The sequence below is a fragment of the Phoenix dactylifera genome, chromosome 3 (assembly GCF_009389715.1).
Source record: "Phoenix dactylifera cultivar Barhee BC4 chromosome 3, palm_55x_up_171113_PBpolish2nd_filt_p, whole genome shotgun sequence".
Lineage (NCBI taxonomy): Eukaryota > Viridiplantae > Streptophyta > Magnoliopsida > Arecales > Arecaceae > Phoenix > Phoenix dactylifera.
Genome location: NC_052394.1, coordinates 13,783,523 through 13,797,364, shown reverse-complemented (window position 1 = coordinate 13,797,364; position 13,842 = coordinate 13,783,523). Strand labels below are relative to the sequence as shown.

The window sequence follows — 13,842 nt, the reverse complement described above, 5'->3', positions numbered from 1 at the left end:
CAAAATCTTAAGTCGTATATTCATATGTGGCAAAAATAGAAATATAGTTAATAAATAAAATATGATAAATATGAAAGTTCCAGATACTAACTAAAAAAGACCAAAACATGTAGCTAATAAAGTGTATCTATATATAAACTTCAAAAATATAAATTTGAAAATAGTTCTACTGTTCTAGTCGGGTATTATTTGTGCTTTTGTATCACTTCATTTATATGCCATTGCAAAATATCAAATTACTCATACATAACCATGAATTATGATTAAATTTTGGACTCAATAACTACTGTAATCTAGCCTTTGCTTACCAAAAAATACAAAAAGCCTACTGCAATTCTCAAACTCATTATCCAGGATAAACTATTACATTTTTCAGACGATTCAGCTTCATGGACTTGTGCATGGAAACAGAGATTCCCTGTAATTTAATGCATTAACATTTGTGTTATTTATGTGATGATGCAACTACAAACATATGAATGGTCAGAATTACAAGATGGGAAAACTAAAAGAATGAAATAGAAGATATTTCCAAATGTTCCAGCTAATTTTTCATTATCCAAGTCTCTTGGGCGTCCTTTTTCTTTTGTCTGCTACTAAATACAGCCTATAACTGGAGAATGAATATCAACGAAGTGCATATGTCATCTAAAATATTCGAAGTATAAAATTATCAGAAATACAGATAAGCAGCATTAGCTATAGTATAATATTTTTCCCTCTCAATTCATGAAACGAAACTCACCACAAGCAGGATTTGGAGACCCGACATGACCAGTAAGCCTGTCATCTTCATCTGTTTCACTTATCACACAGGCCGTCTCTGTCATTCCATACCCTTCTATAATCAAACCACCAAAGCATCTGGAAGATTGCAAACCGTTTATTTGTAAGGAATAATCTACCAACTTTAAGTTGTATAAAAAAGATTAACTAATAAAATATAATATAAACAGATGAAAATTCGAGATATATGGAATTAGCTTACATTCTTAAAAAGTCCATGACATCTGGCGACAGTGGAGAAGCACCTGAAGTCAAAATCCGGACACGTCCTCCAAGTTTCTCTTTTATTTTGTTAAAAACTAGCCTATCCCACATTGGAGATGGATACTTGCCTGAAGGAATAGAATGTAGGCATGATTTATTATGTAACAGAATCAGCAAGTAAGTGAAACTGAATATCACTATCTACAAAAACTACTAACCACACATTTAGAACTGACAAGAATTAACCCTCCCTCCCCAAAAAGAAACAGACAAAATGAAAGTAATAAAAAATAGAAATAAACTAATAAATCTCTTTTTATATACAATAACAAGAAAAACCTCCACCAGGCCCAAATATCTTATTTAATTGTTATATACGATATATACAGAGAACTAACATTAAAATCTTGCCATACATTTGTACCATCAATATCATGACACCCAAAATCGTATTGGGATTTGTCCAAGCAATAATTTGATTAAGACCAAGGGGCTGCACCACTTTCCTGACAAGTATGTATAATCAAAAAGAGCTAGAGATATTTTTCAATGGTTCTTGATTTGACTTTTTCTGCAATCCATATAAAACATGTTCAACCTTTGTCAACCCCATTTATTAAATTTTTATCGACATCCAATATATCATGATAATAATAATAAATACTTGTGAAATTTGGAGTATCCATGTAGACATTTAAAACACTCATCAAATCCAACACTTTGCTAGTGTTTTTTCTGTATCTGTATTCATAAGATTCACTATTTCATTAGGACTATCAATATGAATAGATAGGCATGTATGACCATATACTCTGCATCCTAGACATAATTCTCAAGCTTTTTTTCTCCAGCCTATTGTGTCTTTGTCCTAAATCAACAAGAATATATAGCAAACCTTGAATTGTATATATTACCAATGTCGAGTAGTTTTAAGCTCAATTGTGGGTTAAGTATGCATTTATTTGGATGAAGGTATTCTAAAAACCTTGAAAGTGCCATTTATCCTTAGGTTGTCAATTTCAAGCATGCTGGATAATTCTTCTATGAACTCAATTATCTTGATTTTTAATGTAACATGAAATTGATGCAGAGGTCCACTATAAGAATTTTAAGGACCAACATAGACACCTTGGAGAGGGGGCGGAAAAATTTCGAGATTTTTAAATGAAGTCGGCAAGTCGCTTAGTTAGACCTTGGGGTACGGTACGGTGCCAACTTGTGCCGCCGGACAACCGGTACGGTGCCCGGTACCGGCATAATAGACCTTGGGGTGGTAGTTTAAACTTTAAAAGAACAAATAGCAACACAGCATGATAATGTCAATGGTGAAACAAAAGATTGATAAGACTGATTTGCTCATGAAAGATGCAAGTCAGAAAACCTAATTGATATGCATAGCACACTTGCAACCACTAGAGAAGAAATCTTCTCTTGAAAATGCTACACAAGTCTTAATCAGTTGGGCCATGAGTTAGAATTCCAATAACATATCACATTTTAGCAATTGGTAAGTAGTTCATTATTTGTTAAATAACATTAAGTTTTTGAAAAAATAATTTAGCATTGTGAGGTAACTTTATTTGCACAAATAAAGCAGAGTATGTTCTGTCCAAACAATTAAGAGAAACAATCTCAATTTGTTCTGTGAACTAAAGAGATTCTGAAGAGAATGATGTCAAAACTAAAAACTTAGTTGAATGGCAATTAATCATATATGGTTTAATACTCTAATTGTTATGACATTCTTAGTGGGTCATGAGTTGGTTATAACAAGCCTGAGAACAATGAAAAACAAGAATCCTAAGAAGATTCTAAAACTTATTCCTCGTGGATACACTTCTGGATCACTAGTGATAACAAATACTGGACCAAAACTTGAAGCCTGTCACTATTTCCGTTGCACTCTTTAGTTAACAATGACTTTTGGTAAATCAGATGTGGTGGTTATGCTTGATTGCATGGCCTAGTCATTATTGTTTAATCAAAACTCACTTACAGTAACTTCTTTAAATCAAAAGGAACATTTTCTAATGTACCCCCAAAAGGAACATTCTCATGGGAAGGGCAGTTTTTACCAAAACTTTGGCTGCATATGAACATGTACTGTCCTAGAGCTTTTATGCATCAATACATGCATAGATGTGTGCATATCTATGCATGTATAACTACGAATCCATCATTTTTAGCACATCCTTTGGCAGCATTCATCATTTCAGATGATATACCATAGTCCTTCTTCGTATTGTTAACATAATTGTCAAGATATATATGGAATATGGTCTAACATGGAACCAAACCAGCTTCTTTTTAACAGATCTCACCATTTGCTATTGCTTGCATCTTGGAATTGTAGGCAGCATTGAATAATCTCTCCCTTAAACCCCCAGATGTCTTTACAGCATTTATGATTCTGCAGTATATTATAAGCTACAAATCAATACACAAGCAAATGATTCTCGTAAGTAGTCTCGTAACAAAATGAAATGCAGCACACAACCATCAGATTACCCAGCATATATTCTGTTGTACAATCGAGGAACGCTGGAAAATATTGTCGGTCTCAGAGCTGCTAGGTCATCCATTAATTTCAAATTATCCTGGAAGCAGATGAAGAAGATTAAGAGACCAAGTATAAGATATATGTCTATCTACCTACATATGCATATTTATATATCTGCATGTATACGTATTAATTTCTGAAATAGAATGTGGTCAAGTGATAAAGGTGATGCAAGCAAATAAAGTACTGCATTGTACCTGCAGTTGACAAACATAAATTGAATTTTAAACAATATCGTATGGTTGTAATCTAGGTTGTAATCTCAGTTATTCATCTAAAAGTGACACTGTCAAAATTTAACTTCATATCCAAATAAATCAGTTTCAGCATGCCGGTTCAAAAAATATCCATTATTATGCTTTTCCTGACAAAAGAATAGTTTAGATAAACTAAAGAACCTGCTTATTTAATGGTTTTTGTCAACCTAAAATTATTGGAAACTCGGTTTTTAATTGGGTATATCTTCAGTCAAATGCAAGGATTGCCAAACCAGTACCAGGTATTGTACCGAGTATTGTACCGGTCGGCGCCCGGACTGGTTCGGTACCGGTTCGGACCGAACCAAATTGGTACCGAACTAGTTGGCTCAGTTCGGCAATTCTTGGCCCCAATTTTTTATTTTTTTAGGAGTTTTCTCTTTTTTCAAACTTTTTTTATAAATTGAAGTACAATTTGATATTTTTTTGATATTTTTTTGATATTTTCTGATGATTCTATGATCCCGATTTAAGCTAGATGATGCATCTTATTGCTTTAAAATGATACAAATCATAAAATGAACAATATAAAATATCTTCAAATCAAGATACAATCAATTACACACTTTTAAAACACTCTCAGATATCGAAAATCAAGTCGATGGCGATGCCTCTCGTAGATATCCGGATCATTAGCATAATAAGGAGGCAGATCAACTCAAGCGTAACATAAATCAATGTTTTTAACCCATTGACCTAGACCAACATGTTCTGGTGGCCAGGTCATGGGCCAGTGGTTCAACCATGGGTGGGCCCATTGACCCATGACATCATTAATGAAATAAATCAATATCTAAACATGGTAAAAAAAATAAAATTAACAAAACTAAAAATAAATCATAGAATTAACATTGATATGAATAAAAAGCTTACTTATATTTTAATTATTTCATTAGACATGCTTATTTGATAACAATTTTGTATCACAATTCACAATTATCTATTTTTAAAGGTTTATTTGATATTATCTAATTTAATGAAAGAATTATTTAATAAAGATGTATAATGCCAATGTGCAGCATCAGTGCGCTAAAAACATTTGATTATAAAATTAAAAATTTCAAAAGTATGTAAGAGAATTGATAACTAATTTACTTGTTATACCAAAAATTTAGATATTTTAGTTATTAAAATATTAAAGAAGTCATATTCATGTACAAATTAGCTTTAAGGTTTTTAGTACTTGGTTTTTTAATAATAAGAATATAAAATATAATTACTAGTCTTGATCACAATTCACAAGTATTAGTTATCTTGGTGGTTAGGTGGTGGTGTGGTTGTCAACCATGAAATCCAAAGCTTTTTTAGCTTTAAAGACTTGACTCGAATGGCTTAACAAGGTTCAACCTATCAGGGTGCGGGTTGGCCCATTTGACCGGCCTAAAGAGTCTACAAGTGACCCAACCCAAAAATATTAGCAGGTCACGAGTTTAGCATGTCGACCCCTGAGCTACCCATGGGCTTTAGAACATTGATATCAATAGCAATAGCTGGTGCTGGGAAGAGAAATTAAGTGAGTTCTGCAACAGCTTGCGGAACCAAAAAATACAGGATCATTGTATTCAAGCATGACGCATCTTTCTTTAGTTGTCAGAAAAATTGATACCATGTATCGCAGCCCTTTCAAGAGAACAGGGTAGTAAAATGAGTCGGCCTGATATCAAAGGACAAAAAGTTTCTATTGGATCACAGGATAGCAAGTTGACGTAATGGAAAGATGTACAAATAAACCTCATTTTTCTTGTTAGGCTTATCATATGCGATCAAGACGATGTTAACGACCATGAAATTAGTTAATAGTAGCCATAAAACATATGAGCCACTCAATTTTTCTCTTTTCTTCCCTACTATGATTAAAAGTGAGATATGAAGTTTAACTTCATAATAGACTATCCATATTATGCTGATGTACCCTTCTACTACCATAAGTAACCTAGGGGTTTGAAGTAAATACGGGAAGGCAAATATAATTTTTATGAATGAGCTTCTATGCAATGAATCATCTTGATAAATTTTATACATAAGAGTGACTAGTTGCAACCCTTAGGCTAGCATGAATCACAACCACCAAATCCTATACTAATCCCTGAGATAAAAGAAAAAGAATTCTGCATTCAAGTCCTTTCAGAGTGCACAAATTATGGTTTGAAAACTCAGTTTCAGTTCTAGATGAATCAATCGGTTTTGGGTTTGACAATTTCAATGACTTCAGTATACAAAATTGCTTGTGACCTTCTAAGTATATTATTTTGATTTGATATTCTATGCGCAAACAACAAAATATATGTGTTTATGACATGGTCTGCCGAACTGGGCCGAACCGCCCGATTCACCCGTACTAAACTGAACCGGCACGGAACCAGCACGATTCAGCCTGTATTTTCAGAAGATACCATGAACCACTTCGAACCAGCGGACCAATGCGAACCGCTCAGTTCGCACTAGTTTGAACTGATTTGCCCCTTTCTTTCCAAAAAGCTTGAATTTATGGTCAGTCGAACCAGGATAAACTACCCATTTCACCCTTATTGGTACCGTACCGAACTGGTAACCGACCAATACGGGTCTCAATACCACTTCGGCTAACCTTGGTTTATGAGATGCATGCTTACATGTATGTATTCATGCATGCATTAATGCATGCTTGCATATGTGTGCGCGTATATAGGTATATATGCAAGTAATGCATGCATGTATATATGTATATATGAATATAAGATAGCAAAGAGGGGCTTACACTAATATCCTACACAAATAATTTTAAATATTTGGGCTAGTTTTTTATTCTTCTTTGGTAGATTGGACTAGTGACTCTTCAGTGGTAAAAGGGCCACGTGCATGGATTATGAGGCCGACATGCTACATCAGGCTGCTTTTGCACCAATATAAACTGAAGAGAATTTGTACTCTATTAACTTGGCATCATGGTTCGTCAAGAAACCCTTCATGCTAGCATTTTTTTGGAAACCTTTTGCGACCGGCGTGTTAGGGTTCCATGCCTCTTCCCCATCCCCCTTCAGCTCAGCCTAAATTTAAAGAGAGAACAGAGAAGTGCTCACTGCTATGATGTGGAAGTGAAGGCTGGTGAGAAAGGTATGTTGAGCCATTTTTCCTTCTTTCCTTTATTCTTTTTCCCCCATGTTTCATGGCTTCACCAGGCTAGAAGGGACAAGAGGCGGAATCCCCTCTCTAAGATTCCTTGGGGCTATGTCCATCTAGGCAGTCCATTGGGTAGGGCTTCTTGCAAGGCAGATGCATGTCCGTGGCGTATCCCGGTGTATCAGGAGTGTCATGTTGTGTCCCCATTGGGAGATGACAAAAAAAAAAACTAAATATTTTTGTGTTCTAGTAGCACTGTTAAAGAATAGTATATCATTTAATTTTTTGATGACAATTTAGCCCATAAAAAACTAAATGTTAATGTCTAAACTCTAGGACAGATAAGCTTTTATTGAAAAAATTATCAACCCCCCCCCCCCTTCTCTCTCTCTTTCTTTCAGAAGTCTAGTATCCCAATGTTTCCAAATATTCACAAACATGCACATATTGAAATCTAAGCTTGCGAAAATGCCCCTCAAGAAGGAAATGAAGATATGACACAAGATTAGCAGGGATGGGCTAGATTTTTGAAAAAGAGGCTCTTAAGCAAGTTTTAGCAAATTCTGAAAAATTGTAACCTAATTTTGGCTCAGTGTCAACCAAAACTGATCTGATGTCAGTTTCAAACTTTTGGAAGAAATAATAGACCATGGTATAAATACAACACAGCACCTAGATCTTCCTTATTTGAAGAGTTAAATTGATTAGCTAAGAGGAAAGTGATGAGAATGAGAAAAGTGATAGGACAATTTTCTTGAGAGAGAACCATGCTGACTTGTCCAACTTAATTCGCAGTACAAAAGAATATTCAAGACAATGGTGAGAGGTCGTAACTTGCGCATATTGTTGGAACTTGAAACTATTAGTCCAAAAATAATAACCACAAGAATGTTACCTAGTTTTATCTTCAATGAAAAGAATGAAAAATCGTAACAATTGGCCTTCATGTCAAGCATCACCAAGGTCAGTTTCCTTAGAGAAATGGGCAGCAGCTCGATCTATATTACTAAAGCAGCTCATATCCTTCTTGGAAAGTCATGACCATGTCCCAAGAGCAACAAGCACAATGAAGGAGCATAAAGAGCTTCGAGCATTGAAGAAACATTATTCTTAAATTTTCGAAAAAAGGAAGGGAGATTGAAGAGGATGTCATCCATGGGATTAAAGCAAAATGGTTAAAATGGTGAAGTGCCACTGGGGTATTATGTGATAGTAGTAGGATACCTACTTTATAGGATAGCCATACGACTATCTATGCTTTATAGTACAAAATGTTGGATAGCTAGTGCACAAGATGAGTGTGGCTGAAATGAGAATATTTGATCAATTTGTGGTAATACAAAAAAATATAGGAACGAAGTCATTCGTAAAAAGGTAGACATGGTACCAAGTGAGGGCAAATTGAGAGGATGACTTCGATGGTTTGACATGTACAAGATAGGCCTAGGGATACACTAGCATGGAGTGATTTGTTATATATAGAAGAGGTAGAGGTAAACCAAAAATCACATGGGATGAAGTAGTAGGAACTAGGAAGGACCTGAATCGTTACATCTTTAAAAAAGTGTGGCCCTAATCACAACAAAATGGATGAAAAGGATTCATGTAAACGACTCCAACTAGTTTAGGATTAAGACTTAGTTGGGTTGGGTTGAGATGAGTTGAGTAGAAGCCCTTGAAAAAAAGAAGATAAGCATATCTAGTCTTGGCTCACAACATTATTTTTCACTGACAAACCTTAGATTTACACGATCAGCTACATCTTAGCTCGGAAAGAGGCATTGCTGGTTGGACTTTCGACAGCAATGGACTATCAAGCTTAGATAAGAGAAAGGTCCGCCGAACCGGTATCGGAACTTATACTTAATCGGTAGATAGGTCGGTACGGTATTGGGTTGGCACCGTACCGACATACGGTACGCTTGGACGTGCCGGTTCTACCTTTTTTTTGAGTTTTTTAAGTTCAATTAATTGGTAATCAATATTTTTTAACTTTTTCAATAATTTTAAGTCTAATTTGATGTTTTTCTTTTTTTTGATGTTTTTTAATATTTTTTGATGTTTCTATGCTCTCGGTTTAACCTAAATGATGCATCTTGTTGTTTAAAATGATACAAAACATAAAATAATTAGTGAGAGATTTTGCGTGCTGCAAAAAGCAAGACGAAATATCCTCAAATCAAGTACTGAGGTGGAAAATATTAAATAATACAATTAATTACATATATTTAAAGTACAATATATATACCGATATCTAAAATCTCATCGAGTGGCGATGCCTTTCGTAGATATCCGGATCATCAGCATAATCAGAAGGTACATCAGCCCAACCCTCTAACCAAGCGGTGTTGTAGTCTTGTATGTTCATCCCATAAGGAACGCGCTCTGGGTGATAAGCACACTCAATTCTCTCGCTGAAGCTCTAACTCTAAAAGGTGTTCTCTGGTTGATAAAATGACTATACAGAGGCCCATCCGAATAAGCCGGCAGCAAAATCCGACTCGTAAGATGCTCCAAACTGCATAAAATAGTAGCTACCAAAAGATGCTTTAGACGCACCATATCCATATCCGTATTCGTATAGGTCATAGGCTGCATGTGGCTGCGGATAATAGGATCCAGTATATGACTCGAAACCTAATACGTTTATAAATCCTACTCCACATACGAGGTCATCTGTAGATACAATGTCTCCTCCTGAATGACCTCAAGAAGCCCTTCTTCTATATGCAATCTGATCCTCGCGGGCTCCACCAGATCGTGCACCGTGGTCCCTATCCTATGTAGCATGCATAAACTAGGACTCACCGATAAATCGAAAACCACCTTGCGGTAGTGTCTTATAAATGGTAGTCTCACATTCTCCACTATCTGACCAACAAATCCATGACCACCAAAACTGTTGCTCCTAGTGTCTGAATCTGAGTGAACTGGCTCCTCCTCCACACTCTCCATTGGGGCTCTACCTCCTCCGTACGGCTTGCTGGCCCTCCGCCAGTCAGCCTCCACCTCCCTCTCTCTTTCTTCCTCTCCCTCTTCCTCCCTCCCCTGCTATCTTCCCTTCCTTATCTCCGCCTCCATCGCTGGTTTCTCATTTTGGTTGTCGGAACTATTCCAGTCCGCCGTCGGTATGGCTCGGTATGCCCCGAACCAGGCGATTCGGGATAGTTCCGCCGATCATGCTCTAAAGTATGTCCCCTAAATGATGTTTAACAGCACCAAATGCTTCATTAAACTATTTCATGTTCAAAATTCTGCACAAACATATCTATATGTTTTTTCCCTCTATTTCTAGTTGTATAGGATGAGCTATTACATGAGCCCTTCTTCTTCTCTCTTCTTACCTTCCCTTCTCTTTCATTTTCACTTCTTCAGTTCTTCCTCTTAACTCATTTCCTTCGACTTTTCTCCTTCTTGTCTAATATCTTCTCCTAAAACCATTGCTCACTCTAACTAAAATTAACAAATCTTATATGCATCTTTCTTCTTAAGTTCTTATTCTTAATGCAGAAGGTATTTGAGGGCTCTTAATAGGGTCGCTACAATGATGTTTAGATGCAAGCACCTACGACCTCTCTAGGCACCACATCAGCTAAATATAAGCACAACATGCACTAGCACGATCTATCATAACAAACTCTTTGCCTAAAATAAGCCCTATGATGTGACCAACAAGCCAGTGTGTGATATAAAACCATTCCAACCCAGGTCAGCACGTGCGGGGCACGTGATAATTAATTCATGAGTTTCCAAAGCTTTTCCTCCAAGGTTCACCATACCGGTGCATACTGCCTCGTACTGAGCATACTGTTTTGTACTGATACCGAACCGTTCCATACTAAGCCTCTATACACTGAATTGATCCCTGAACCAAGTGTACTGACACTGTAGTAGCATAGTACTGGTACAAGATCCAGTACTAAGATTGCGATCCTTGTTTCCTTCTTTTCTCTTTGGCATCGATTTCCATGACTTCTTTTCTTCATGTATTCTATTCACTCTTTTTAGTTTTTCTTTTAAATTACCACAAGCTCACCACATTTCTTACAAAAATGACTCAAGCTAGCTAGTCTAATGATATCACAACCAGAAAGTCCAAGTTGTTAACAGAAGTTATAGGAAATTTCTTTCAAGTAGAATGAAAGATTTTTAGTAGGGACGGAATTAATTAGTTTGAAAAACTAAAAATGGAGAATGGATAACCGACAAAAATAATGTATTGAAATTAGTTAGTGAAGAAGTTTTATCTTCCAAGGTGCATGGAATTCATTCAAGATTTTAGCACATGGCTACTGATCAACACTAACTTTTCTAAGACAACTGATTTAATGGTTACCTTGAAATCTAACTGATATTTACTCTACATTTCCAAAGCTCAATAATGCCATTCTCTCTTTAAAATTCTTCTTAGGTCATGTTTCCTCAAGTCAAAGACTTGACGACAAAAAGGTGACGGTAGATGCTACTATCTTCTTTCTCTAACATAGCCAAACTACAAGGACTTCCTACATAGGGAACCATTACTCTCCATCTTAAAATCCTAATCCTTCTCTCTTCCTACATAGGGAACCATTACTCTCCATCTTAACATCCTAATCCTTCTCTTTGATTAAAATCCCCCACTATGACTAGGTTCATACATCAATATTAGAAATCATCTCTCTCCTCAAATTTTCCTAAGAATCATAAAAATGTTAATGCATTGTCAGGATATCATATAAGGCAAGGTCCGCCGTACCGGTACCGGTCGGCGTACGGGTGGCAGCTCGGACCGAAACGGTACCGGTCCGTACTGGTCCCGTTGAATGGCCGAGTTTTGGGTTCCGCATACCAATCTTGTACCGGCCTCGTACCGGTTCTCCAACGATAAGCTTCCGGTACCGGATTACACACTAACCCGGCACCGGTTCAGAATGGTATCGGTACGTACGTAGTACGGGCCGGTATGGCAGACCTTGATATAAGATTAAAAGCCACTGCACAGTAGTTAACATCCATACACATTTTCATTGTATGCAAGTCTGTCAAATCGCCTAGGAAGTCCTAGGCATTGAACACTTTAAAGGCCTCAGCAGAATACCTAGGTGGCCATACAGGCAAATGAATAAAAAATTCTATAAATTAATAAAATAGTACATTTCAAATATAGAGCAATATGTAGTCCATACAAGCACATAAAGAATATCATAATGATAAACAATAAGATTATCAATTACTTAAGTTATGCAATTATGAAATCTTTGATTAAATTCCTTTACTTTTACATAATAATTTTCGATTAAGTGATTTGAACTTTGAAGTAATATCAGCTTCCTAAAAACATACAAACATCAATTACAATCTAACAAACGCATTATAATGGACTCAAATTCTTTCTTGAAGTAAACAGTTTCGTTTAAATAGACAAATTAACTAAAACAAATTATGTCTTATATACATATAAATACACACATACAAAAACATATACAACAAATTTCCTACGTTGCAAGTTTTCAAAATATATCTACCTGATGAGATGGTTTGAAGAAAAATGCACTAATTTCTTGAGTACAAAGCATAACATAATATTACATGACATGACAGAAAATAATATAATATCATATAATACAATCCAATATGTAAGTTCCAATAGCATGGAGCAAGCTGGCTATTGGCTGGCATGGCACATGCTATGTGCCATCCATGCCATATATTGTCCATTTAGGAAATACATATTACTTTTCCAAAGTGCAATCATATGGTAATTTAACATCTTACAGCCAATTGTTTACCTTACATAATCCCATCTTTTTCTCCATCTATGCCATGTACTAGCATCAACAATTCTAAAGAGAGACATGGGAGATATATATAACCAAGGTTTGCCGTACCGATCGGTACTCTACCATACCGAACGTACCATACCATACTGGTATCGAACCAGTACGCAGTCTCATACTGTACTGACACTCGGTACGCCTCGTTGTCTCATACCATACCATGTACCAACACTATAATAGAATGGTACTAGTACGGGGTCCCATACTAAGACGGTGAACCTTGTGCATAACAATATTCAACATGTTTATAAATACTCCCAAAGAATTGGAAAAATGTAAAACAAATCGAAATAGATGAGCAATCATAAGTATAGTTCCATACCCCCTGATAGAAACCAACCGCAACTCCAAAATGTGCCATTGAAATTTGGTTAGCACGCTCATAGATGTGTGCCAGGGGAAGATATGATATATAGCTACAGAAAAGCAATGGAAAACTTCTAAGATGTATCCATGAGAAACAAACTAGTGCTACAAAAAAAAATAATTCAGAAAACTCAGTAAAGAAAATAAAAGATGAAAAAAGAGCATACATATCTGAAGGATATAATTTGATACTTAGGCTAGCTCCAGCAACATTTGCAATCAAGTTCTCATGAGCCAGTACAGCTCCCTGAAGATCAAAGCTTCTCCTATTTCAGTCAACCAATAAACACAGAAAAACAAACAATATAAAATTTAGAGCGCCAAAACAAACTTGGCCAAAATGTGATTTGTCAATACCTTTGGTGTGCCTGTTGTACCACTTGTATAGCATATAGTTGCAACATCTTCAGGTTGAGGAGGGCAAAATGGTTGAAGATTACTATGTCCCTAGAATTGCAACCAAATTCCACAAGTCAGAGAAAAGCGAGTAGACATATTCAATAAATGCAAATCAAATAAGTCAAAGAGAAGTTTTGTTCTAAGAAAAGGCCAGAACTGAAAATTTCTCCATGTCTTAAAATGCACCTAACATTTCAATAGGGTTCTAAAGGGGCAACACAACACCATAATTATTGATATCCAACCATGCATATAGCACATAAATATGTTTAATGCTCATTATTAGTCAAATAAGTGGCAAATGGGCATAGGAAAACACATTTAATTTTTTTTTTTCAAGAAAAGGTTTCCT

General features: G+C 36.0%; 1 protein-coding gene across 1 annotated transcript in view; it reads right to left on the bottom strand.

Moving 5' to 3' along the window:
- LOC103697495 (long chain acyl-CoA synthetase 6, peroxisomal-like) overlaps positions 1–13,842 on the bottom strand; it is a 48,048-nt gene that overhangs the window by 13,760 nt on the left and 20,446 nt on the right. The window contains exons 10-16 of the mRNA XM_039124663.1: positions 13,449–13,538; positions 13,259–13,338; positions 13,048–13,141; positions 3,499–3,587; positions 3,312–3,400; positions 989–1,118; positions 746–864 (exon numbers count right to left, since the gene is read on the bottom strand). Coding sequence (XP_038980591.1) covers positions 746–864; positions 989–1,118; positions 3,312–3,400; positions 3,499–3,587; positions 13,048–13,141; positions 13,259–13,338; positions 13,449–13,538 — 691 coding nt within the window. The remainder of the gene's footprint in view (positions 1–745; positions 865–988; positions 1,119–3,311; positions 3,401–3,498; positions 3,588–13,047; positions 13,142–13,258; positions 13,339–13,448; positions 13,539–13,842) is intronic.